Source organism: Rattus rattus, chromosome 2, assembly GCF_011064425.1.
Source record: "Rattus rattus isolate New Zealand chromosome 2, Rrattus_CSIRO_v1, whole genome shotgun sequence".
Taxonomy (NCBI): domain Eukaryota; kingdom Metazoa; phylum Chordata; class Mammalia; order Rodentia; family Muridae; genus Rattus; species Rattus rattus.
This window is the reverse complement of record NC_046155.1, coordinates 103,955,535-103,983,124: the sequence shown is the minus strand read 5'-3', so window position 1 is coordinate 103,983,124 and position 27,590 is coordinate 103,955,535. Positions and strand designations below refer to the sequence as shown.

Here is a 27,590-nt window from a genome sequence, read left to right as displayed (position 1 = left end):
CAGGCTGTGATTTGTCCATGATATAGTACATTTTGTAAGTGTTTTGAAGATCTGAAGAATAGAAGTTTTTGGTGTCAGGTTCGAAGGTCGGCTGTACATGTGTAAATTGTCTTCCTTGCGGTTCAGCTTTTTTAAAACCCTGTTATTCATTTTTTTTGTTCATTTGTTTCATTGACAGCTGTCATAACCTATTAAATGTCTAATTTTGCCTTACATGCCTCACAGTTTCTATAATGAATATTATTCATAAGAGTTATTTGCTGAATTATTTGGTATTTAGATACCAGCTATAATTTTTCTGCCCTATTTTCTTATCCGACATTATTTCTTAGATATACTTGGCTGGCTTCTTATTCATCTGATATCACCACTGCTGTTTATGCCTTGTTTTGTCTCTCCTGGAATGTATTTGCCTGTTTGACACCCTTTTGTGCAGTATTGCTTCCGTGTGGTCTGAGAGCCTGTATCTTGCACAAGTCTGATTTCTAAGCTCATTTATATAATGGAAATAATCTGTCTCAGTTCTTTTATGCTAACTATACTTTTCATCATTGATAACCATACAGGAGGCAGGAATGTGATTTCCCTCTGTTGGATGTAGAGCAGTCGGGAATTTGAAGATAGAAAGATCCTCTCTTACTTGACAAGAGTGAAGATATGAGCTTTTTGATTGTTTATTCCTCAGACAATAGTGCTGTTTTCTGATTCACTGTTATATTATTTTTATTTTGAATTTTTAGATTTTAAATCATTTACATCTGTAAAGCCTTCTGTATCATAGATATGATCACTGTAAGAAGGGCACCAGCTGTGTTCAATCTTTTTAAACAAAAAGACTCTTCACCCTCTGCTGGATCTGCTTGGTTCTGATTCCATAAATGACTGGGTTAAGGGCAGGAGGGATGACTACATAGAGGTTAGCCAGGAGGATATGGATATACTGAGGGATGTTGTGACCAAAGCGATGAGTAAGGAATGAGAAAAGAGCTGGGCCAAAGAAGGCTAAGATGACACAGATATGGGAGCTACACGTATTAAGAGCCTTCACGCGAGCATCTTGAGAGGGAAGATGGAAGACAGCATATAAGATCCGAGCGTAAGAAACTGTAATAAGAAGCACATCCAGGAACAAGATGGAAATATTCCCAAGACCAAAGTAGACATTGGCTCTGATGCTGGCACAGGCTAGTCGTGCCACGCCCATGTGCTCACAGTAGGTATGTGGGATGATTCTGTGTCCACAGTAAGGCAGCCTCAGGAGGAGAAAAATGATCGGGACAATCATACAGAGACTCCTTATCACCACGAGCGCAGCAATCACACCGATGACTCTGTTGGTGAGGATCGTGGTGTACCTGAGAGGGTTGCAAATAGCCACATAGCGATCAAAGCCCATAGCGAGGAGGACGATGCTCTCCATGACTGTGAAAAAATGGATAAAAAAGACTTGAGCAACACAGCACCCAAAGCACAGCTCCTGGAGCCTAAACCAGAAGATGCTCAACATCTTGGGGATGGTAGCGGTAGAGAGACTTAAGTCAACCACAGACAGCATGGCCAGAAAGTAGAACATGGGTTGGTGAAGGGTCCTGTCAGTCCATATAACAAACAAAATGATGAGGTTTCCAACAAGAGCGATCAGATACACGACACTGAAGGGAAAACCCAGCCAGAACTGTGTAGCTTCCAGCCCTGGAATCCCCAGCAACAGGAAAGAAAGAGGGTGGGCCTCAGTGACATTGCTGAGGACATTTTGTTGTAGGTTGATGCTGGGCATGGTTTAAAGGCAGTTGCCAGCTTCTATGGGGCAGTTCTTCCAGGCTTAATTGCGATCTATAAAAATTTAAAGAATTTTCAAGCAAAGTGTTGTTATTAAAAATGCATTTTCCCCAACGCTTTTGACTCTTTCTCTTTTCTTCAGCTCCGAGTAAATAATCCTATAACACTGTTCACCTACACAAAAAGTGTGAGAAGCTGAGCAGTCAGATGTGAGCTGTGCTGCTCTTAAAATTAGTGTTGAGAGTAAGGAGGAATGTTATGTCTATTTCAAGAGCTATATATATGAGGAGGAGATAACAAAACTGATAAGTATCATAAGAACAATAGATATCATTAGTTTGATATCTACAACTGAAAATCATTGCATCTGTCATTATTTCCTAAGTTGTATCATACAGTTATAATTAGCTGGCAAGCATTCTCCTGCATCTGGTTTCATGGAGAAGTGTTTTAGTAAGTTAAGCCACTTCCCACTATTTCTCATGCCAATAAACAGAGGGGTTAAGATTTCTAAATATTTGAAATTAAAGATGTTACATAGTCTAAGTCTGTCTTTGTAAATGTTTTAATAGAAGCAGTACAAAGAGGAAGGGGAAGAAATGGGTGTGAAGAAGAAAAGATTATACACAATTTCCTCAAAGAAAAAGAAATCTCCATGACTTAGATTACTATATTTTGAGTTTCTTTAAAAAATAAGACAATGATAAGTATAACAGTGTTTAGTGCTCCAAAATGAATGAATTAAAGAGTAGGAAAAAACAGTGGTGCCAAATTGAGAGTTCACAAGCACCCCCCTCCCCCATTTCTCATTGGATTTGGGTATTTAAAAGCAAAGTAGCTTTGGATAAGAATTTAAGATGGGTCGGCAAAGGAAATGGAGGTCCATAAAACACCTTCCCCTTATAAAGCTTCTTTATAAGAACCTGCTGACTTTTAGTTTAAAATACAACGCATCAAATCATGAAGCTAAAGGGCAGAGTTTGGGTCACAGATCTCATGTCTACCTTCACTTCTGACTTCTTCAGCCTCAACTCTCCCAAATTATCTTCATTTCAAGAATGCACTTGATGGACTCATAAAAGTCACTCAAAGCTATTAGATTCTTGCATACAGTTCCATACAGGGAAAAGGTGCAGATTACAATTAGACACAGAAGGACATGCTTAGGAAAGCCTGTGAGGTGTACAATGTGAGGTATCCCCTATCTTCTCATGGAGCTGGGGTGCACTATCCTGACATTGTACGAAAGTTGCATGGAGGCATATTACCATCTAAAGAAGCTTACTCAGGCATTTTTATTGTGGTCTCTTTCTATCAGCATGACTGCTTGCTTACTCCATGGCCAGTGTGGCATTATATTTGCTGCTCTCCATGTTGACTGGTGCCACTTGTTCAAAATATTCTCCACACAGATATTGCACAATTTTCTTTATGTACATATATTTTATTAATTATTTGAAGAGTTCCTATAATGCATTTTGATGCTGTGGCCTGGCTGTACTCTATAGAATGACATGTTATTTTCAATTCTAACTTTCTACAAATACATGAAGATTACCTCCTTGAAGTCCAGAGTAATGAAGAACTGCACTCTGTACAAATTGAGGTTCTTTATTATAGACTTGCAAACTTAGTTCCAAGAGCATGTGTTCCTGTGGTTGTATCTGTATTTTTGACCTCATGTCTCATCTTCTCATCTTGTACTTAACTGTAAGCTCCTACAACGAGCTTTAAATTGAGCTTAATCCCTCTGAAATATGAAGAATGAAGAGAGGGCAAATAGCTAATACATATTTTGTGTGTCTTCTCATGTGAAAGTATTGTGAAATCCCTTTAAATGTAAAGAGCTAAAATGTACTGCTCTGTCCTTTAACTATTGTGGCTCCTTTCTCAATGTATCACTTATTATGTCACCAAAACAAGAGAAGATATTGGAAAACTAAGTAAAATTACAGGATGTGTAGTGATATTAGACTATGAAGCAGAATCAGATCCTGATTCTACTCTCAGCTGATTAAACATAGCTAAGTTATATCATGTCCTGTGTTTCTGTTTCATATAGATAAATGCACAATGGTGTCTATATCTGAATGATAAGTCATTGTCTTTCTAATGCCTCCCAATGTCTTCTCCCTTAATCTTCATCTACACTATTAATCCATTACATTGTGTTCACTACTCTAGTATAAGCCTTATGTATGTTCACCCATGAGTAGATTTTTCTTTGGTTTTGTATTCTTTTCTAATTATACTTTTATTCTTTGAAAGTTTCATTTATATCCTAAATCTTAGTTCAATTCTCAATTCTAATCATATGTTGCAAAGACTTACCAAGATTCCTTTCTTTCTCAGTGAGCCATGCTACAGTTGTGTATTTAGTTTTAAAGTGCAGATACATGGGTTAAAAAAGCCTTTAATATACCTGGGGAGATATTAACAATGTGTGTGTGTGTGTGTGTGTGTGTGTGTGTGTGTGTGTGTGTTCGTGTGTGTGTATGTTTGTGTGTGTATACTTAAGTTCTGGGGCAGGTGGTTAGTAATAATGTCTCTAGATGCCAGCATCTTTCTAATGAAGTGAACAGTAATTCCCTTTTGTAATTCCACCAGGTGAATAGTCATTCTATGCTCACTCAGTGAACAACTTTATTTTCTGTTATTTCATACATCATTTAGGGAAGTCCCATTTTGTCTTTTGTTTTCTCTCTTCTTTCCCAGTCCCCTCTCCTCCAGCCTGTGTAGTGTGTGCTTTACCCACTTTGGACTCTACTGAGAATTTATAAACACAGTAGCATTTTCATCCTTATAAAACACATACACCATAAAACTTACCATTTTATAGCTCCAGTTCAGTAGCCCATTGTATGGTCACAATGCTGTGTTATTATCACTTCTATTTTGCTCCAACTTTTTTTCACCTTTCCAAAAGCAGACACTGATTCATTAAGCATCACCCTAGTCATCATCTCTCCTTCCATCCAGTTCCTAGGAAACATTACTTTGTTTTCTGTCTTTATAAATTTTATTAATTAGCTGATAGCTCATATAATGGAACCATGTTACCTAGCCTGTTCCATTATAAGTTCTATTTATTTGTATGTCTTTTTTTATATCATCATTATTCTGTTTAGTACTACAATTTTTTGTTTGATCTTTCTTGATGTACCTTTATTTTCAATATTTATTGGCTTTCATAAAATCTCTTTAAAGTGTATCATGTATTTAACACAAACCATGTACTGGACTCATCTAATCTTTTATAGCTTCATCATTCTTTCTACTTCTTAGCCCACTCCTACTAGTCTATTTCCTATAGACCTTCATGATTCATGATTCTCTCTCTCTCTCTCTCTCTCTCACACACACACACACACACACACACACACATACACACACTATATATATTTGTATGTCTTGAATTAACAACAGATAGGAAAATGCTATTTTAGTCTTTCTGGGTCTGGATTGTTTCATATAATATGATGACCTCAAGTTGCGTACACTTTCCAGGAAATACTGTGACTGTATTCTCATGGCCAAATAACACTCCAGTATTCAGAGGATTATGGGCACTTAGTCAACACAGCTTCAGTATTGTGAATACTGTTGTCTTTTCTCCAATGTATGATTGTATTAGTTGACTAGATTAGTAAGATGTGCCTTAGACATATGGTCAGTGTGCTCCTTTTACCATATAATTTTTTACAGCAAATACTCCAGCGGAGCATGGGAATGATGTATGCTATGGTCCATCATAGCTGAGATGCCCACATTTATTTTATGTTTGTGTTGTTTTAGAAAAGATGCAGTTTATGAGCATCTTTCTGGCCCTCTCTAAGTTGGCCTACTTGGATCCTTATCTTAGGATTTTTAATAGTTCCCCTTTTTGTGTTAATGAACTTGTTGAGGATTGGCCAGATATAATTTGTATGTGTGTCAGAGCTGGAGTTAGGGTAGCTGTGAGATGCCATGTAGGTACTTGGAAGCAAACTCAAGTACGCTCTAAGAGCTGCAACTGCCCAGCAATCCGTCCACCTTAAACAAAGATTATTGGCACTGGTTTTGGCAGTGAGATTTTTGTAATTCTCTCCAGAAGCACAGGCAAGAAAGCAAAAAAGAGACAAAGGCTTTGTGAGAGGAGTAATCTGGGGCACTGCCACATAAATCATAAAGGTTAATATCTAAACATGGTAAGAGAATGCTAAGATATAAGATGAAAATTATGTAAAGGACATTTGGATATTTCTCAAAGGCAGATATTTATTATACCAACAAGTATAAAAACTTCCTTTTTTAAATTTTCTATTAGCTCTTTGAGATGTTCAAAAAGTGCATTTTGATCACATTCACCTCTCCTGATTCCTCCACATCCATCCCCTTCCTTACCCCAAACTCAAGAGCAGTTGATGATAACTACATATTCATGGGTCTATGGCCTTCCATCGGAGCATTGCCAACTCTCCAAGAGCATATTCTGTCACATGTGGGGACATAGATGGACTGAAAGAAGCTATCTTCAGTAGAATGAGCCAAGCACAGACACTCATTAAAAGGATTCAACTGTGCACTTAAAAACTATGTAATTCCTATCTGGAAACAATATAATGCTAACTACAAGAGGCCAGGGTGTGAGTGAGGTTTGTGAAATGAAGACAAAGATGTAAAGCTTTGGTCACAGGGAATGGAGATGTTTTGGAGATCATTTGAATAGAGCGATGATTATAAAGAGTGATGTGTTTAACCTGTAGAGAGTAGATCTTACTACTCTCATATTGACAAATCTAAGGTAATTGACTTGTTAAGTACCTTGACTATAATTATTTACTTAAAATATACATAGACTTCAAAATATGGTATAATATAAATACATAGAATCATTGGCATTATACTTTATTAAGCCTGACCAAAAAATTTTAGAGCCATCAATCTTTACTATCATTTGCAATATTTGATTATGTTTATTTCTTCCATCATTTTTAAAGGATTTCTCTGGCAAAGAGTTCAATTTTGTTACCTTTCAGAGCCTCCCCTTAATTTGCTATATTGGGCAATCATGTTTGTGTTATAATTCACTAATTTCTACTTTCCTTTACTATGACCATCTGTGTTTATGTCAGGCACACACATAAAGGCATATGTGTATGTTTATGTGTTTCTTGAAACAACTGTTGGTGCATCAGAGTGTTTTCAGAGAACAAACACTTCTTCACTGTCTAGTATGCAGATGTCTATCATTGGTGCAATATATTGAGATAAGTCAGAAACACAAATTTGGAAAAATAATTAGTCTATCGGTAAGCAAAACAAACCACAGAAGGAATGAAAGGGGCTCTGTGAAGGGCAGAAACTGAGGGTGAACAGAAAGATAGCAGCAAGAATCCCAGAAATGTTCTAGGAGTTTAAAAGTTCTGAAATCCTAAGTCAAGCACATTGTATCAGTGCAATAGAGTTACTGATTATTAAAAAGAAGCAGAGAGCAGCAATACGCCTTTGCCTTTGTATACAATATGTGCCAAGAGTGACTGAGAGAAAGAACTCTCCCGAGGCCACACATTGTGCTCTATGAAATTTCCCATAATATTGTGGGGACATTCTTCAGGGAATTGGGTCCAAAGAAACATATAGATTTCTTCCACTCAGCAAGCAAATAGTTTGCCCCAGGATTATCCTGACTAACATTTCACAGGGATTTAGAAAACAAGGTAAGTCATATTGTGTTTAGACTAAGAAAAAAATATTAAGGGAGATGGAGAAAAGGCACCTGCCCAGATAAAATGAGGAGATGGAGGGATTGTGAATGTGTAAGTACCAGATCCAGAAAAAAAAATACATACTCATTCAACCTCCAAGGCTATTCCTTTTCTGCATATACTTTTTGCTATGATCCTATAAATTTTCACATGTAAAACTAAAAGAAACATCTGAAGATGGCTTTGCACCACTGTCTGATTTTTATTTAGCTGTTTTTTTTTCTGAGCCTGTGTAACCCATCCTTGCAATCTGAAATGCAAGAAGAGACAGATTGCACTTCTCCGTTTTCAAGAGGCATCAAGGGGATCCAAACATGTTTTTGAATTAGTGAATTTATGTCTCCGTGCATCCTGGATAATGGCTGTTTAGAATAGACAGTTATGAAATAGGATCAAGAATACAGAGAGAAAACTGTGAGAGGGCACAGACTCTATAGTACACAGTTGGACATGGGGTCACAGAATTAGGTGCAGAAAAGTAAGCCCATGTGCTTCTCTGTGCTTCTGACTGGACATTGTTCTGTGAGAACATGATGTTCTCCTGAGAGATCCACAGGCAAAAGTTTCTGTGGTTTGTAGCCTCAATGTTGTTATTAGTTTCTGTTCTATGCAGCACCTGTCATTGCCCTGGACATCAGTCACATAAAATTCATCAGTCTACTGAGTCTTCCTGAGGTCAGTGAAAGAGCAATAGATTGCATTTTCATATTGATTAGTGGGTGTGCTTCCATTTTCCCCACTTTGATCTTACTTTTTCTATAACCCTCTTTATCTGGAGTGCTTTGGGGTGGGGAATACCTCAGAGTAGATAGCTTATTTGGCAGAGCTTACCTTCTAAGTATGAAGAACTGAATTTGATCCTCTCCAGCCAACTTAAATAGCTGGGTGTTTTCTAGGCATACAGCTGTAATAGCAGGGCTGGGGAGGTGGAGAAAGGCAGATCCTGGGGATTTTGTTGGCCAACCAGCTGAGTTTACGAGGTGAGCTCTAGTTTAATTAGAAAATTTGTACTAAAATAAAAAATAAATAAAAGATAAAATATAGTAAGTGGTTTAGGTGGTACCCATAAAAGCCATCTGAGGCTTCTATATGCATATGCACACACTTTCATGCCTACCTTCATGTACATTTGTATATATTTGTGTGTATCCATTGGCAATCATTCCCTCCTCCAAAGTTCCAGTCTCCTCCTTGGATTTTGTCTTAAGCTCTTCTGTTTGACACTACGTTCTGTGCATAACCTATCATACTATTTTCAGAACACGTTAAAAATGCCCCATTTGGAGTTTTACTTTTCTTGCCATAAAAATGTATGTCTGGAGGAAGTGTACAGTCAGTATTATCTAAATTTGTCTTCAGATTGTCCTGTTGACACCAGTACTTGTAGAATCCTTGTAAACACGTGGTGGAATGAATTGTCAAAATGTTTCCCCAACTATAATACTGTTGATGCTCTCAGCAAATGAAAAATAGAACTGTAACTGTATATGGCATAGGTTCATGTAACAAATTTAAGAATTTTAGTTTTACTTTCCTTAAAATCAGTATCATAGGAGAAACACACATGTCCACATATACATACACCCATGCACATACTAGTGTTCCTCAAGCAACTTCTAAAATTATCAAATTATTTTTCATATTTGCAATGTTTTATAACCCTTAAATGGATACATCTAGGAATATATGGGCAACATCATATGTTTAAAGTAAGAGACACTGGTATTCTCAAAGATTTTTGTAAGCCCAAAGATACAACTTTATTTCTTAATTTATTTAAAACTTTTTTATATAATATATTTGATCACATTTTTTTCCTTTTTTCCATTCCTCCATGATTTCCCATACCCACCCACATAAAAAGATTCCAAGTCATGCTACATTCATAAACATATCTGGTAGATACCTTGAATTCATTCAAGAGTTAAGTCTTGTTAAATGCAAATATATTCTTTGTGTACAATTATACATAATGGTCAATTACCTCCATATTATTACTACAACAGTTGTTTGTAAATAAGTACAGCAATGAGCTTTATGCTTGTTTTCTTCAGAAATTTAATTTACTACTTGTTCAGAATTTACTATAATAGCAACATTTATTGTAGATGGTACTGAGATAGATTCAGAGAAGGAACTAAACAGAAATAGCTTGAGTATTTATCGTCCATGAACATGAGTTGAAGTATACTGGGAAATTGCATAGCTCTCTCTTCCAATAGCTGGTCCACAGCTGGGGAGATTTGCTTTACAGGATGCATTATTTATTTATTGATGAAATGAAAGTTTGGTCTATATTAAGACAGTCTTTTGATTCATGTCTATATCATAGTTAAAAAATGAGCAAAATGATCTTTTTCAAGTAATTTTTCCCTTTCATTGTCTTTACTTCCAAACCTGGTGAGACTTTTTAGTAGAGTTATAACTCACATGAATGATTTATTTCCTACCATAAAAATAAGAACACCTACAGCTTTATCTCTTCATTTAAATATGAAAATATAGAGAATTTCTACATGACACAACTTTTTTTTTTTTTTTTTTTTTTTTTTTTTATGAAACGGAAAGGGAAGGTAAGTTTATCCTGATCTCAGAACCAGACTAACTCTGTACATAACACCATGCACAAACAACATTGTATATAGAATATTTGGGGGTATCAGCTTCCCAAATAGGGAAAGGTGCAGGTCAAGGTTCCTGAGTAATTCTTATGCATAGTAAGCAAAAGCATATGTAACACTACCTTGCATACCAACCCTGGAATCTATCCTCTCCATGTATTTCTGGCCACTCTGCAGTCTGCATTTCTTCTTGCCTCTTCGTCGTATCAGTCATTGTTCTTACATGTGTTCAGTGCAGTAATGGTGGCGCTATAGCTGATGCCATGTGGAATTCAGAAACGTAAACATAAAATGAAGAGAGTGTTTTACTTATTCTACAAATATGAACAGCAGATTTAAAGGTTATATTTATGTTAACAGTAATGAAGATTAAAGGCTAAGTAGACAAATAAATAAGCATACTATTGATACATTAAAACCTATTTGTATTAAGCACAGCATCTGTCTATGACTGAGAGAATGTCCCTGTCTAATGACACACAAGCCCACCCTTCTTCATTCCTCCTGCTGGGCATCCCAGGGTTAGAAGATGCACACATCTGGATTGGATTTCCCTTTTGTTTTCTCTATCTCATTGCAATCCTGGGGAATGCTGCTATTTTATTTGTGATCCAAACTGAACACAGTCTTCATGAGCCCATGTACTACTTCCTCGCCATGTTGGATTCAATTGACCTGGGTCTGACCACAGCCACCATCCCGAAAATGCTGGGCATCTTCTGGTTCAATCTCAGGGAAATATCTTTCGGAGGTTGCCTTTCTCAGATGTTCTTCATCCACTTCTTCACAGTCATGGAAAGCATTACATTGTTGGTCATGGGCTTTGACCGCTACATTGCCATTTGCAAGCCTCTTCAATATACTGTCATCCTCACCAGCAAAGTCATTGGGGTCATCGCAGGTATAGCTGTGCTGCGGAGCCTATACATGGTTGTTCCACTGGTGTTTCTCCTCCTGAGACTACCCTACTGTGGGCATCACATCATCCCTCACACTTATTGTGAGCACATGGGCATTGCCCGTCTAGCATGTGCCAGCATCAGAGTCAATATCATGTTTGGACTTAGCAACATTGCTCTCTTGCTCCTGGATGTGGTTCTCATTATTCTCTCCTATGTTAGGATCCTCTATGCAGTGTTTTGCCTGCCTTCCCGGGAGGCCAGACTCAAGGCTCTCAATACCTGTGGCTCTCATATTGGGGTTATCTTAACCTTTTTTACTCCAGCATTTTTCTCCTTCTTGACACATCGTTTTGGCCACAATGTGCCCCAATATATCCACATTTTCTTGGCCAATCTCTATGTGGTTGTCCCACCAGCCCTTAATCCTCTGATTTATGGGGTAAGGACCAAACAAATTCGAGAGAGAGTAATGAGGTTGTTTTTTTCAGAAAGGTAACTAGCCAGAAGCAGTTTGGAGAGTTTGTTCCAGAATTTTTCTCATATGTTAATGAAAGTAAGTTAATTTGTACCTAGTCCAAAGAAAACTGGAAAAGAGACAAACTTACTATGACCAAAAGTGTCATTTAACTGTGAATCAAACACTTTATTTTTCAAGATAGTATTGGGAATATTGGAATCCTTTTGACAATCTATTTCAGTAAGCATTTCATTAATATTGCTGGATATTGCAGATGGTCCTGTATGGAGGACAATTTCCTCTTTTGAAGAGAATATATTGATGTTAGGGAAAGTTACATGATCTATCTGAATTTCGTTGTTAGCAGAAAATACTAATTTAGGCCAAAGAAGATTAGCCCATTTCCTCTTCCTGTACTCTTTTAGAATTTAATACAATGCAGAATATCCCTGCTTACTGCAAAAGCGTTGTGGATAGATAAGGGTCTTATAAGATTATGGTAGTTGTGATAATGACATTAACAAATTATTGCAACATAGATAATGTCGCCTTACCTTAAAAACACATACACTTAGAGATATTGATAAGAATATTCATTTACTTATTGCATTTACTAGGAACCTAGTTAACTATTAATGTGATTTTCTCATGCACATACAGAAGCAAACAGAGAAAGGATGTTAGAAATTGATGTAATGGAGATGATGATATAATTTTGATACAGCATTGAATGCAGAAGCACAAATAAATATTTAGTTCTATTTGTTGAATTAGTAGTATATATGATACATTTGTTACAAATGATATACATGGTAATAACAAATATATTATGTATTATACTTACATGTATACATATACTACATGTAAATCTTTGTATTTAAACAGTTTCCACTCTCCATGTATAAGTTTTTTGAACAGTAGAATGATAGACAGTGTGCTGTGTAATCATGTTCATAGGAAATAAAAGGCAAGTATAAAGCGGTATATAGAAATATTTCTGAAGATTGAGAATGTCTCAGTATGGATAAGGGAAGGACACATAAAGTCACACCCCAAGCTGTACCTACTGCAAATGACTGCTCCTAGAGGTGAAAGGGAGTTTCTTTAGGGATGTGGTCCCCGATATACTACCCATGCTCCAGTAGATGGCCCTACATGCATGCACATTTAGGCAGCATGAGATGAACACAGTGGAACACTTAGAAAGATAGGGGAGGGCAGGAGGGAGGAGAAGAGGGTAGGAAAGAGGAAGAGGAAGATGGAGAGACAGGGAGAGGAACACATGAAGTTTGGAGCAAAAGGTGGTGGGAGGATAAGGGAAGAATTGGGCACAATGGAGTTTGACCAAACCACATTATATGCACTTATAAAATTCTCAAAAGATAAAAATAAAATTGTATAAAAATACCAGAAAGGAAAAAATTTAAAAATGACTTCCGTTTTTGTACTTCTCTCACACAAATATTTTAAAAGGTACTATTTAGAAATGAAAATAAGGATTTAAAATTATTTTGGAGAAAGATGATTTTAGGAAAAAGGCATTATAAAATGCATTGTTATAATCAAGGCAGAATTACTCAGCAGATGTGTTCTTGACCTCACAATAGTTGTGCATATGGACACAGTAACTGCACAAAGTCTAGGACCATTCACATCCTGCCATGCAGAACTAGCATGAGGTTCCACCTTCCTCTGAGAACTTACAGACAGATAAAGGTAGCAGCTAGTAGGGACTGGGTAGCGACATTTCGTAGAACCTGATTCCTCCTTTAGTATCAACAAGCATTTAAAGATCACTATGGGAGGGAGATATATTTTCTACATGATGTAACTACTAGTTCAGCTTCTGGTGAGTTATCCCCCACCCTAGACCTGTGGCACACTCTAATAAAATGTTGTTGGTCACAAAGGAAAATGAAAAGAAAGAACGAAAACCATGAAAACACCAAGAAGAAGAGCTGAGAAGGGCCTCAGTGTGAGTGCAAAGGACAAAGGAAGGGCACTCAAAGGGGGAGATGATCAGAATTCACTGTATGCATAGATGAAGGAATCACGATGAAATCTAGTGTTATTCATAATTAACAATGCTGATAAGAGTACAGAAGTGTAGAAGTCCCCCCCCAAAAGAAAAGATTCCGCAGAGTCACAATTAACATTGTGGGAAAAGTTAAGCAACACTTATAGACAACACTTTGAACTTACCTCTTGTCCTCTCCCAATTTATTTCTTTTCTTATTTTCTTCTTATTTTTATTTAAAAATGATTGGTGCTCATGTATATATGTATGTATATATTGTGTGGGTACTCCAGCAAGTGTGTGTATACATGGGGTGGTATTGTGTGGCATGGAATGCGTATGGAGGTAAGAAGCCAGTTTATAGAATTTGGTTTTGTGTTTTCACCATGTGCATACCAGAGGGTCAGCCTCAGTTTTGATAGACTTGGTGACATGAATACCTAGATAGATATATTTAAAAAGGAAAATAACATTAAAGAAACAATAAGTCAGAGAGTAATGGAGGAAGACTCATGACATCAATCCCTGGTCTCTACTTGTATGCTCATTCATGTACACACATACACATGCATGCATATACACACAATTTAACACAATCCTAGATGCAATTACTGTGCTAGATGTGAAATGCACTGCATGAAATTGACAGCAAATTGAAAATTGAGGAACAAAATATTATTGAACCTGAATAGAAGCCATTTAAAATGAAACTGAGAGAGAAAGAGGCAGGAAGAACAAAATAAACAGAAAAATGGAAAAGCTGAAATACAACCTCGATGGACCAATGTCTATACAATTAAAGTTACTGCAGAAGGGCATGAAGGAACAAAATAAATACTCAAATAAATAATGCTTTGAAATTTATGAATTCATTGAAAACTGTAACCCCATAGATCAAAGAAGGTCAATGAATGCCCAGCACAAAAGTCATAAATGAAAGTACACCAAAAAACATGGCGACTAATAGCTTAAATGCAGAGACATGTTAAGCCAATTAATCACACTAATAACAAATTTTGAACCAAACACTGCAGTGATTTGAATATGCTTGTTCTAGGGTGTGGCACAATTAGGAGGTTTGGCCTTATTAAAATAAGTGTGGACTTGTTGAAGCAAGTGTGTTACTGTGGGGGTGGACTTTGAAACCCTCTTCCTAACCATGTGAGAGCCAGTCTTCTCCTAGCAGCCTGGATGGTAATGGCTTGAACCTTTGGACCGGTAAGCCAGCACCAATGAAATGCTGACCTTATTTTAAAAAAGCAGTTAGTGCTCAAACAGAGATTATATACAATAAAAGATTGCAGAGTGAATATTTGGTATATGTGTACATTGCCAAGTCGATTACTCATCAAATTTTATACTGTTCCATGATTTCCACAATGCATTCTTCTCCTAAATAAAAGCTATGTTGTCTGATCATATAATCACAATTTATTTCTTTCTATCTGTGGGTACACAGTTTTATGATTTTTGCTTAGTGAGGCTAAGAGTCTTACCCTCTAAAGGTAAGTGGGATCATAATACAGCACATTTTAAAACACTGAAAGCTGTATCAGTGTTTGTCATCTAAGCATAATCTAGCCACTTTTGACTGATACCATACAGATAAACTCATAGCTGCCCCTGAATCCCCACCTTCTGTTCTTTCTCGTCCTTCTGTATGTAGATATATACATCCTCTTTGTGTGTGTGTGTGTGTGTGTGTGTGTGTGTGTGTGCTCATGCACACGCAAACTATATTACATCTGTAAAGAGGAAACCAAATATTTTGGACATCATTATTGTTTTGTCTTTGCTTAGGTTAAATTATGGAAGTGCCTATTGTTTTTTTCCTTTTTCTTTTTTTCTTTTTTTTAACTTGAATATTTCTTATATACATTTCGAGTGTTATTCCTTTCCTGTTTCCGGCAAACATCCCTCCTTCCCCTTCCTTATGGGTGTTCCTCCCTCGACCCTCCCCCATTGCACGCCCTCCCGCAACAGTCTAGTTCACTGGGGTTCAGTATTAGCGGACCAGGGCTTCCCTTCCACTGGTGCTCTTTTACTAGGATATTCATTGCTACCTCATGAGGTCAGAGTCCAGGGTCAGTCCATGTATAGTCTTTAGGTAGTGGCTTAGTCCCTGGAAGCTCTGGTGGCTTGGCATTGTTGTACATATAGGGTCTCGAGCTCCTTCAAGCTCTTCCAGTTCTTTCTCTGATTCCTTCAACGGGGGTCCTATTCTCAGTTCAGAGGTTTGCTGCTGACAGTCGCCTCTGTATTTGCTGTATTCTGGCTGTGTCTGTCAGGAGCGATCTACACTTCTGCACTTCTTTGCTTCATCCATCTTGTCTAATTGGGTGGCTGTATATATATGGGCCACATGTGGGGCAGGCTCTGAATGGATGTTCCTTCAGTCTCTGTTTTAATCTTTGCCTCTCTCTTCCCTGCCAAGGGTATTCTTGTTCCTTTTTAAAGAAGGAGTGAAGCATTCACATTTTGATCATCCGCCTTGAGTTTCATTTGTTCTAGGCATCTAGGGTAATTCAGGCATTTGGGCTTAATAGCCACTTATCAAATGAGTGCATACCATGTATGTCTTTCTGTGATTGGGTAGCTCACTCCAGGATGATATTTTCCAGTTCCAACCATTTGCCTACAAATTTCATAAGTAAACTTGTTTTTTGATAGCTGAGTAATATTCCATTGTGTAGATGTACCACATTTTCTGTATCCATTCCTCTGTTGAAGGGCATCTGGGTTCTTTCCAGCTTCTGGGCTATTATAAATAAGGCTGGCGAAACATAGTGGAGCACGTGTCTTTTTATATGTTGGGGCATCTTTTGGGTATATGCCCAAGAGAGGGATAGCTGATCCTCAGGCAGTTTAATGTCCAATTTTCTGAGGAACCTCAGACTGATTTCCAGAATGGTTGTACCAGTCTGCAATCCCACCAACAATGGAGGAGTGTTCCTCTTTCTCCACATCCTCGCCAGCATTTTACTGTCACCTGAGTTTTTGATCTTAGCCATTCTCAATGGTGGAGGTGAAATCTCAGGTTGTTTTGATTTGCATTTCCTGATGACTAAAGATGTTGAACATTTTTTAGGTGTTTTCAGCCATTCGGCATTCCTCAGCTGTGAATTCTTTGTTTAGCTCTGAACCCCATTTTTAATAGGGTTATTTGTCTCCCTGTTGTCTAACTTTTGAGTTCTTTGTATATTTTGGATATAAGGCCTCTATCTGTTGTAGGATTGGTAAAGATCTTTTCCCAATCTGTTGGTTGCCGCTTTGTCCTAACCACAGTGTCCTTTGCCTTACAGAAGCTTTGCAGTTTTTATGAGATCCCATTTGTCGATTCTTGATCTTAGAGCATAAGCATTGGAGTTTTGTTCAGAAAATGTTTTCCAGTGCCCATGTGTTCCAGATGCTTCCCTAGTTTTTCTTCTATTAGTTTGAGTGTATCTGGTTTGATGTGGAGGTCCTTGATCCACTTGGACTTAAGCATTGTACAGGGTGATAAGCATGGATCGATCTGCATTCTTCTACATGTTGACCTCCAGTTGAACCAGAACCATTTGCTAAAAATGCTATCTTTTTTCCATTGGATGGATTTGGCTCCTTTGTCAAAAATCAAGTGACCATAGGTGTGTGGATTCATTTCTGGGTCTTCAATTCTGTTCCATTGGTCTATCTGTCTGTCTCTGTACCAATACCATGCAGTTTTTATCACTAATGCTCTGTAATACTGCTTGAGTTCAGGGATAGTGATTCCCCTGAAGTCCTTTTTTATTGTTGAGGATAGTTTTAGCTATCCTGGGTTTTTTGTTATTCCAGATGAATTTGCAAATTGTTCTGTCTAACTCTTTGAAGAATTGGATTGGTATTTTGATGGGGATTGCATTGAATCTGTAGATCGCTTTTGGTAAAATGGCCATTTTTACTATATTAATCCTGCCAATCCATGAGCATGGGAGATCTTTCCACCTTCTGAGGTCTTCTTCAATTTCTTTCTTCAGTGTCTTGAAGTTCTTATTGTACAGATCTTTTACTTGCTTGGTTAAAGTCACACCGAGGTATTTTATATTATTTGGGTCTATTATGAAGGGTGTCGTGTCCCTAATTTCTTTCTCGGCTTGTTTCTCTTTTGTGTAGAGGAAGGCTACTGATTAATTTGAGTTAATTTTATACCCAGCCACTTTGCTGAAGTTGTTTATCAGCTTTAGTAGTTCTCTGGTGGAACTTTTGGCATCACTTAAATATACTATCATATCATCTGCAAATAGTGATATTTTGACTTCTTCTTTTCCGATCTGTATCCCCTTGATCTCCTTTTGTTGTCTGATTGCTCTGGCTAGAACTTCAAGAACTATATTGAATAAGTAGGGAGAGTAAGCCTTGTCTAGTCCCTGATTTTAGTGGGATTGCTTCAAGTTTCTCTCCATTTAGTTTAATGTTAGCCACTGGTTTGCTGTATATGGCTTTTACTATGTTTAGGTATGGGCCTTGGATTCCTATTCTTTCCAGGACTTTTATCATGAAGGGGTGTTGAATTTTGTCAAATGCTTTCTCAGCATCTAATGAAATGATCATGTGGTTTTGTTCTTTCAGTTTGTTTATATAATGGATCACGTTGATGGTTTTCCGTATATTAAACCATCTTCCTTATCTTTTTGATGACTTTTAGTTGGAAATTGATTTTATTTGATATTAGAATGGCTACTCCAGCTTGCTTCTTCCGACCATTTGCTTGGAAAGTTGTTTTCCAGCCTTTCACTCTGAGGTAGTGTCTGTCTTTGTCTCTGAGGTGTGTTTCCTGTAAGCAGCAGAATGCAGGGTCCTCGTTGCGTATCCAGTTTGTTAATCTATGTCTTTTTATTGGGGAGTTGAGGCCATTGATGTTGAGAGATATTAAGGAATAGTGATTATTGCTTCCTGTTATATTCATATTTGGATGTGAGGTTGTGTTTGTGTGCTTTTCTTCTCTTTGTTTTGTTGCCAAGACAATTAGTTTCTTGCCTCTTCTTGGGTATAGCTTGCCTCCTTATGTTGGGCTTTACCATTTATTATCCTTTGTAGTGCTGGATTTGTAGAAAGATATTGTGTAAATTTGGTTTTGTCATGGAATATCTTGGTTTCTCCATCTATGTTAATTGAGAGTTTTGCAGGATACAGTAGCCTGGGCTGGCATTTTGTGTTCTCTTAGGGTCTGTATGACATCAGTCCAGGATCTTCTGGCCTTCATAGTTTCTGGCGAGAAGTCTGGTGTGATTCTGATAGGTCTGCCTTTATATGTTACTTGACCTTTTTCCCCTTACTGCTTTTTTAATATTCTTTTCTTTATTTTGTGCGTTTGGTGTTTTGACTATTGTGACGGAGGTGTTTCTTTTCTGGTCCAATCTATTTGGAGTTCTGTAGGCTTCTTGTATGCCTATGGGTATCTCTTTTTTTAGGTTAGGAAGTTTTCTTCTATGATTTTGTTGAAGATATTTACTGGTCCTTTGAGCCGGGAGTCTTCACTCTCTTCTATACCTATTATTCTTAGGTTTGATCTTCTCATTGAGTCCTGGATTTCCTGTATGTTTTGGACCAGTAGCTTTTTCCGCTTTACATTATATTTGACAGTTGAGTCAATGATTTCTATGGAATCTTCTGCTCCTGAGATTCTCTCTTCCATCTCTTGTATTCTGTTGGTGAAGCTTGTATCTACAGCTCCTTGTCTCTTCTTTTGGTTTTCTATATCCAGGGTTATTTCCATGTGTTCTTTCTTGATTGCTTCTATTTCCATTTTTAATTCCTTCAACTGTTTGATTGTGTTTTCCTGGAATTCTTTCAGGATTTTTGCGATTCCTCTCTGTAGGCTTCTTTGTTCTCTAAGGGAGTTCTTCACGTCTTTCTTGAAGTCCTCCAGCATCATGATCAAATCAATTTTGAAACTAGATCTTGCTTTTCTGGTGTGTTTGGATATTCCATGTTTGTTTTGGGTGGGAGGTGGGCTCGATGATGCCATGTAGTCTTGGTTTCTGTTGCTTGTGTTCCTGCGCTTGCCTCTCGCCATCAGATTATCTCTAGTGTTACTTTGTTCTGCTAATTCTGACAGTGGCTAGACTGTCCTATAAGCCTGTGTGTCAGGAGTGCTGTAGACCTGTTTTACTGTTTTCTTTCAGCCAGTTATGGGGACAGAGTGTTCTGCTTTCGTGTGTGTAGTTTTGTCCCTCTACAGGTCTTCAGCTGTTCCTGTGGACCTGTGCCTTGAGTTCACCAGGCAGGTCACTTGCAGCAGAAAAGTTGGTCTTACCTGTGGTCCCGAGGCTCAAGTTCGCTTCGGGGTGCTGCCCACGGGCTCTCTGCGGTGGCAGCAACCGGGAAGATCTGCGCTGCCTCTTCCGGGAGCCTCTGTGCACCAGGGTTCCAGATGGCCTCCGGTGTTTTCCTCTGGAATCAGCAATGTGTGTAGAGAGCAGTCTCTTCCGGTTTTGCAGGCGTGTCTGCCTCTCTGAAGGTTTAGCTCTCCCTCCCACGGGATTTGGGTGCAGAGAACTGTTTATCCGGTCTGTTTCCTTCAGGTTCCGGCAGTGTCTCAGGCAGGGCTCCTGCCTCACCTGGGCCCTCTCCCACGGGAGCCCAGAGGCCTTATACAGTTTCCTCTTGGGCCAGGGATGTGGGCAGGGGTGGGCAGTGTTGGTGGTCTCTTCTGCTCTGCAACCTCAGGAGTGCCCACCTGACCAGGCGGTAAGGTATCTCTCCCACGGGTTCTGGGAGCAGAGAGCTGCTGCGGGCAGGGATCCGAGGATGTGGGACTTCCGTGCCTATTGTTTTTATTTTACTTTCTTACTGTGAGATGCCATTGTAGGTCCAATAGCTGACAGCTACTGAAATTGCCTTTTTTCCCTCTATGCAAATCAGGCAAGGGTGCAAGGGAGATAGTTCAGTTTGTGGAGTACTTGCTTTGCAAGCTTGAAGACTTGAGTTAGAGGACCATAGCCCATATAAAAAAGCAGGGATGGTGGTACTTGCTAATCCCACTTTTGTGGGGCTATCAACAGACAGGGTCCTAGAAACCCTTGGTTACTTGGTGAGATCTAGTCTAGTGATAGACTCTGTTTTTTTCTTTTTCAAAAAAGGCTAACACACATTATCACACACATACAAATACACACTATGAAAGAAAGCCAGACTCCATGACTGCATATATCTCCAGTTAAGCAGTGTATATTATTTCCGTGATGATCTTAAATAGTGAATTTGTATCTGAATTTGTATTTTTGTTGTAAATCTTCTAACTCCCTTCTAAATGCAATTGAAGTTGAATTCTTAGATATTTTACTGATTCTAATAAAAGGCTATCAACTTTAGAGTGGAGGGAGCATGGGGAGGGTTTGAGAAAGGTTAAGTGGGAAAAGGAAAATGAGGAGGGAGTGATGTAATTCTATTTCAAAAAACATTTTTTAAAGAAATTTTACTGGTTCTCTGAATTTCTGAAGTGTGAGAGCTATTTTTGAATATTTATTAGTGATTAGTATAATCTAAATAAATAAGACTTGGTTTCACGGGGGAAAGAAACAAACATGAAACATATCTGAGCACATAATCTGAATAAATGGGATGGCTTTCCAGATCCTAAGTAAGCCCAAGCCCTTAGGGCTTCACTTCATCATGACCAAGAAAATGCTGTGGCCCAACATGAGAGAATATAACAACCCTAGATAACAAGATAGGGAATTCACATTGGCTGAGATATTCTTGTGGGATGAGTGGAAACAGAGTAATTAGAAATTAAGAAGTTAAAAGTTATAGAATTATGCAAGTTGGAGAACTGAAGGGAGAAATTCTGAAGTCTCAAGGGGTCCCTTGCAGGTAGACTTTTTATGCCCATATGTCTGTATGAGAATTACACATAGTCTTTGTGATCTGATACCACAAAGGCCCAGGGGAACAACAGTTCTTGGTCATGGAGGAAGACTGTAAACTATAGTATAAGCTTGAGCCTCAGTTTGATAACCTTGGAGTAGTCATGACTGCAGATTCTGTCAACAGCACTTCTGTCTGAAGTTGGTGAATTTGGTATCAACTTGGCTGCGTATAAATTTGGTCAAAGATTGAAAAGTCTTGAAGTAAGATCTATTGCTTTAATCCCTTCATAATTTGTATGTAATTCAAATGTTAATTTGGAGAAGACAAAATGTTTATGTGCTTATTTCTAGCTGGGGGAATTTCAGAAGATTTTTCTCAGTTTATTGTTTTGTTTATTTGATTTTTTTATAACAAATACACATGTTTATGAATAATGAAACACTTTAAAAAATCTAGCTAAGCATACTGTTGCTTTGCTGCAGTGCTGTTGCATTTTTCCTTCAACCTCTGTCTTGTTTCATGTGTTTTCTTTCTTTGTCTCTCCTCCTCCCTCTTTGTTACTGCTCCTTTTTCTTAGCTGTTTCTCTTTTAGAACAGTTTTACTAAAACTTATTATGATACTGATGATTTGAACATTATTTAACACCGGAAGTGGTATTCTCAATTTTTCCAAATTATAACTTTTCTTTAACACTTTGTAACTCTTGTTGTAGAACAAAAGTAATTCAATCCCGATACCACACACTTGTAGGTAAAGTCTGAAGAGCATTCACTGTATTTGCCATTCTGATTTGTGTCAACATATGTGCTTTGGTTCTTGTATTACATTCTTTCAAATTATTTTGCTATTTCAGCATAGTAGCCAGACAGTGTTAGCACATAGTTTTAATCCCAGCACATGGGAGGCAGAGGCAGGAAAATCTCTAAGTTCAAGGTCAGCCTGTTCTACAGAGCAAGTTTCAAAAGAGCCAAGGCTATTAAATAGAGAGAGCTGGTCTTGAAAAATAACCAACCAATCAAATAAACAAACAAAAATAAAAAAACAAAATAGTAATAAATATAACAAGTAAATGAAAAGTACAAAAATTTAAAGATACAAGTTTTTTTTTAAGGCATAGTTCCTTTTCTTCTCATAAATATAGCAATTGACATGACATTAATCCTTTAGTGGTCTAAAGCCTATTCCAGCTATAACAGAAAATGAAAGATGAACTTTATAAATTGTTGTTTTTCAAGTGTTTGGTTCCTTGTACTACTAGGTAAGATTTGTACCACTAAGCTACAATACAATCTCTACCCTCAAAAATGTATTTACAGCTGTAATTCTATTGATTTTTTGCATCAGTTGGGTTGAAAATCTTCCCTTGAATTGAAATAAATAGCTTTGAGTATCAAGATATCAGATGTCCCTTGAACTCAGTGGCTGCTCCAATTTAGGTCTGGTCATTTATTTTGATGGAGGATCAAGTCTGGTCATAGAGAAAATATTTTTCCCAACACTGGAGAATATCTGGTTAAACATGTCACAAAGTTTTTTTCCTCTTTGTTGTTTTATTACTCATATGTCTGAAGTCTATATTTAGAAGTTCATGTATCATGCATGTGTAATGTATTTACATGATTTTTCCCACTGTATCTTCCTTCCAACCCCTACAGAGACCCTGAGATCGCCCTCCGTTCACAGTACTTTTCTTTAGTTACTGTTGTTACATATGTACACTAAACATTATTACATAAAAATAAACCAATACAAGCTGTTGAGTCCACTTAGTGCTGACATTATGCACATGTTTTAACATAGTCCCATGTTTTAGTCATTAATTTTAAGTATGAATGAAGATCTCCCAGGAAGATGTTCTTAACAGGTGACATAGCAGATGAAGTTATCTGCAGCAATTTTCCTATTTCTTTTCTGTGTCTGTTTCTCTCCTAACAGATGCCTCCTGAATTTTCTAGAAAGCATGATTCTCTACTAGTAGATTTTGCAAGTCTCATACCTTGTTTCTTTTCGTGTACAATCTTGTTGGTTTTGACACTGTAATGTGGAGGAAAGAATTATGTACGTTAAAAACAAGTCAACATAGTAAAGAACTAATTGTCTCAGATTTTAGTAATTCCACCAGTTCACCTTTTCATTGGTTTTTGAATGGCCTTTCATGTTGATACAGCTTGCACAATAATACCACACACCTGAGTTTTTATAAGGATAAACTGTGCATAAAATACATCAGTTATTTTTGACTTTCTAATTCTGATTGTTATGGTCAGCTGCTCCCTAAACTCTATCTAGTTTAATTTCAACAATCTCTCTGGGTTATATCATGCTAGTTGACAGTGCCATGACAGTGTCATGAAGACTTCTGGTAAGACTCATCACTTCATATCCCTACCCAGTCTTCTCATGAGAATTCATTTATTTTCTTTTTTCTACATTCCCAGACACCAGATAGATAAAGTGATTCTGTTCTTATCCTTATAACATACAGAATTTTAATCAAGAATTAAAATTAAGAATTTACTATATATTCAATCTTTAATCAACAAATAAATTTTGGGTTGCAGCTATCCTCTAGATATAATAATGGAGATAGTGATCAATAAATTCATATTTTTTCATTTCTGCATGATGCATAATTAGATGGATATTCTGGACTGACTGAATAGTCACAGAGAACATTCTGTAGCAGAATCATGAAGTTCTGTGGAGAGCATTAGAAACAAACACTTTGGGGTCAGAAAAGGCCTTCATGAGAATGAGACACATAGGTCAGGTAAAGGACAGACAGGAAGCTCATGCTGATTCCTCTTTCTGTTCCTCAAACCTATATCAGATCCCTCAAACATTTCAGTATTTAGAGATTTTCTTTTTCTATTTTCTCTCACCAAGCATGCTTCTTATTCTTCTCAATTTTGATTTTGATTTCCTATGCTCTCAAGTTTTTAAATACTGTATAACATCCTGATACCCTTGGCTCATACAAATGTGTTCTGTTTCTATTGTTAATACTACTTTTGCTAATTCTACTGGGTCTACTGTTCATAGATTATTTTCAGGAAGCCGCTTACCCTTGTTCCTTCTTATTTAAAAATGTGTCATCATGATAAAAGTTCTGGGTTGTAGGGTTGGAGGGAATATATCTCAGGTGAATCTAAACTGACTGCAATTATGAGAGACATCAGAAGTAATATAAAGCATTTCAGAAATAATTTGGGGAAAATCTGGTGGTGCTGATTAAAATGAGAAATGCAGCCCAAGAAACAAATAAACAATGAAAGCACTTGTATTGTAGCACAAGTTCAGGGGAAAAACCTTTGAGAAGAACCCTGGTACCATCAAGATGTCATAAAACAGTTACACGTTAAGGGTAGAGATATTCCTTTGGCTGTAAATGTGAGGGAATTTCATTAATTCAGGAACTACACTATTTCTCACCTTCCTTTTGAGTAGCGAATGATACAATCTTAAACTTCAAATCATTTCATGGAGTCATTATTTTAACAGTTGTTAAATTCTCATGGTAATGAATATGACAGCAGTAACTATATCATCCACTGTTTCCCACATGGAAACCAAGGTTGATGTGATTTGGATTATTTTACAAAGAAGTGAGCACTCAGTATTGACTGGAGGAATAGAAGATATAAATGAAAGACTAAAGGTAAGCGCTTTAAGGATGAGACAGTCTCTCAAAAAGTAATAATTTCATTTCCAAGTTCAATTATGTTGCACTAGAAATGGAGAAACCATGGCCTCATAAGGTATGATTCTTGTTCCAAAGATCAAAACAAATATATTCACCCACTTGTTTCAAAACAATCAAAATAAAACAAAACAAAACAAAACAAACAAACAAAAAAACAAGAGAGTTAGAAGAGTTCTACAAATACTAAGAATTTTATATATGGATATAAAATTTATTTTATTCTTCTGTAGTCAGTGTTGACAGATAACCCAATCTATGGAAATAAAAATTAGAATATTACAATATTCATTTTGTGTTAAGTTCTTTTACAAGGGTTATCACTTGGCCAGCCATGAGGTTTTGGCCAATTTATTAACACCACACATGAGTCCTGTTTTGTGGAGTGAGCATTATTACAATTATTAGTTGTTATTATTACTATTATTATTACATTTATTTTATCTTTTTCATGTGGTGTGTGTGTGTGTGTGTGTGTGTGTGTGTGTGTTTGCATGTCCATAGGAAATCAGTACCTATGGAGACTAGAGGTTTGGAAACATCCCCCTGAAGCTAAAGTGATAGTAAGCTGACATATATGACTGCTGGGAAACTAACTTGGGTCCTCTGGAAGAACACTATGCACTCTTAATCATTGAGCCATCTCTCCATGTTCTGGAGCAGGCTTTAAATCCAATGGAAGATATGTGGTCTCTTCCTTACCATTAATGTTACTATTACACTAGTGGGCTCATTTTTGCCAGGCTGATTGTTACTGGAAGTCATAAATGGTTGATTATGTTTTTTCTCTTGTAGTGTACATAGCATCTCCCAGTATTATGAAAATTATCCTGGAGGGATGAAGCTTCCAGGTCAGTATTGGCTTGATTTCTCCATGTTATATAACTCAAATGTATGATATCTTTAGTAATAGTATCTTATATTCTGTGGATAACCAAAAACAATGCAAATAGTTTGTAAGCAACAACTCAAGAACAGATAACCCATACATGGCTCTGGGCCTTCAGTTGATAGCCTATGTTGCTTGGTTAGCATAGTCCCCTGATTATAGTTATTTACAGGCAAGTTGAGCATCAGGAAAGATTTCCAATGGTTATAAGTGGAATTAGACCATGGCATAATTTTCACTCATACTTCTAGCTATATAAGTGACATTTGAAGGATATATTTCAAAGCTACAATAGTATCTGTGGTCTGAATTTGTAACCATTTATAAGTACAAATTATACTTCCCCACAATATATTATTATATATTTCAAAATATTCTAGCCAATATAGCGGTTGGTATGACCTTGCTAGGTTCATCTCCCAACTAAACTTGGTTTATATGAAGAAAAACTTCATTTAAGTTATCTTGAAGAGAGTCTAAATATTCATTCATTTAAAAGAAATATCCACCTTCATAATCCTTTTAAATTGAAAAGAAAAAGAGAGAAAATCTTCAAGAAAACACTTGAAAACATTTCTATACTCCATGAGAAGAAACACTAATGACATCCTTTCTGTTCTTATTTACTAGTGCTGACAAAGTACTGTCAAGTCCTATGTAGATTCCTTCAAATGAGTCTGTCCATCAGAGGCTCCTGACAGCATGTCACCAGGCAACAGCTCATGGATTCACCCTTCATCCTTCCTGCTCTTGGGGATTCCAGGACTGGAAGAGTCACAGTTCTGGCTTGGTTTTCCATTTGGAACAGTCTATCTTATTGCTGTCCTAGGGAATGTCATCCTTCTCTTGGTGATCCATCTTGAACACAGTCTTCATCAGCCCATGTTCTACTTATTGGCCATGCTGGCTCTGACTGACTTGGGCCTGTCTACAGCAACTGTTCCCAGAGCACTTGGCATATTCTGGTTTGGCTTCCATAAGATTGCCTTCAGGGACTGTATAGCTCAAATGTTTTTCATTCATCTGTTTACAGGCATTGAAACATTCATGCTTGTAGCTATGGCCTTTGATCGCTACATTGCCATCTGTAACCCTCTCCGATACAACACTATCCTCACCAACAGAATGATCTGTATTATTGCTGGCATTGGACTATTTAGAAATTTCATTTTGGTTTTTCCTCTTATATTTCTCATTCTAAGGCTTTCATTCTGTGAACACAATATCATACCACACACGTATTGTGAGCACATGGGCATTGCCCGCCTGGCATGTGTTAGCATCAGAGTTAACATATTATTTGGATTATTACTCATATCTATGATATTTCTGGATGTTATTTTGATTGCTCTGTCCTATGTGAAAATTCTTCACGCTGTATTCAAACTCCCATCTTGGGAAGCCAGGCTCAAAGCTCTTAATACTTGTGGTTCCCATGTGTGTGTGATCTTGGCTTTCTTCACTCCAGCCCTTTTTTCCTTCTTGACTCATCGATTTGGACACAACATTCCACGGTATATCCATATCCTCCTTGCTAACTTATATGTAATTATCCCCCCGGCTCTTAACCCTATCATTTATGGGATGAGAACCAAGCAGATTCGAGATCGTGCAGTCATGACATTGTTTTGTAAGGAAGTTTAA

At 37.4% G+C, this 27,590-nt stretch overlaps 3 protein-coding genes across 3 annotated transcripts; 2 read left to right on the top strand and 1 right to left on the bottom strand.

Moving 5' to 3' along the window:
- Positions 1–823: 823 nt before the first annotated feature.
- On the bottom strand, positions 824–1,777 carry LOC116894134 (olfactory receptor 52E8-like). The gene has a single exon (XM_032895852.1). It carries the CDS (start codon positions 1,775–1,777, stop codon positions 824–826), a length of 954 nt encoding a protein of 317 aa, XP_032751743.1.
- Positions 1,778–10,594: 8,817 nt separating this feature from the next.
- LOC116894133 (olfactory receptor 52E8) lies at positions 10,595–11,545 on the top strand. The gene has a single exon (XM_032895851.1). It carries the CDS (start codon positions 10,595–10,597, stop codon positions 11,543–11,545), a length of 951 nt encoding a protein of 316 aa, XP_032751742.1.
- Positions 11,546–26,648: 15,103 nt separating this feature from the next.
- Positions 26,649–27,590, top strand: LOC116894131 (olfactory receptor 52E8-like). The gene has a single exon (XM_032895850.1). The coding sequence runs from the start codon at positions 26,649–26,651 to the stop codon at positions 27,588–27,590; it is 942 nt and encodes a 313-aa protein (XP_032751741.1).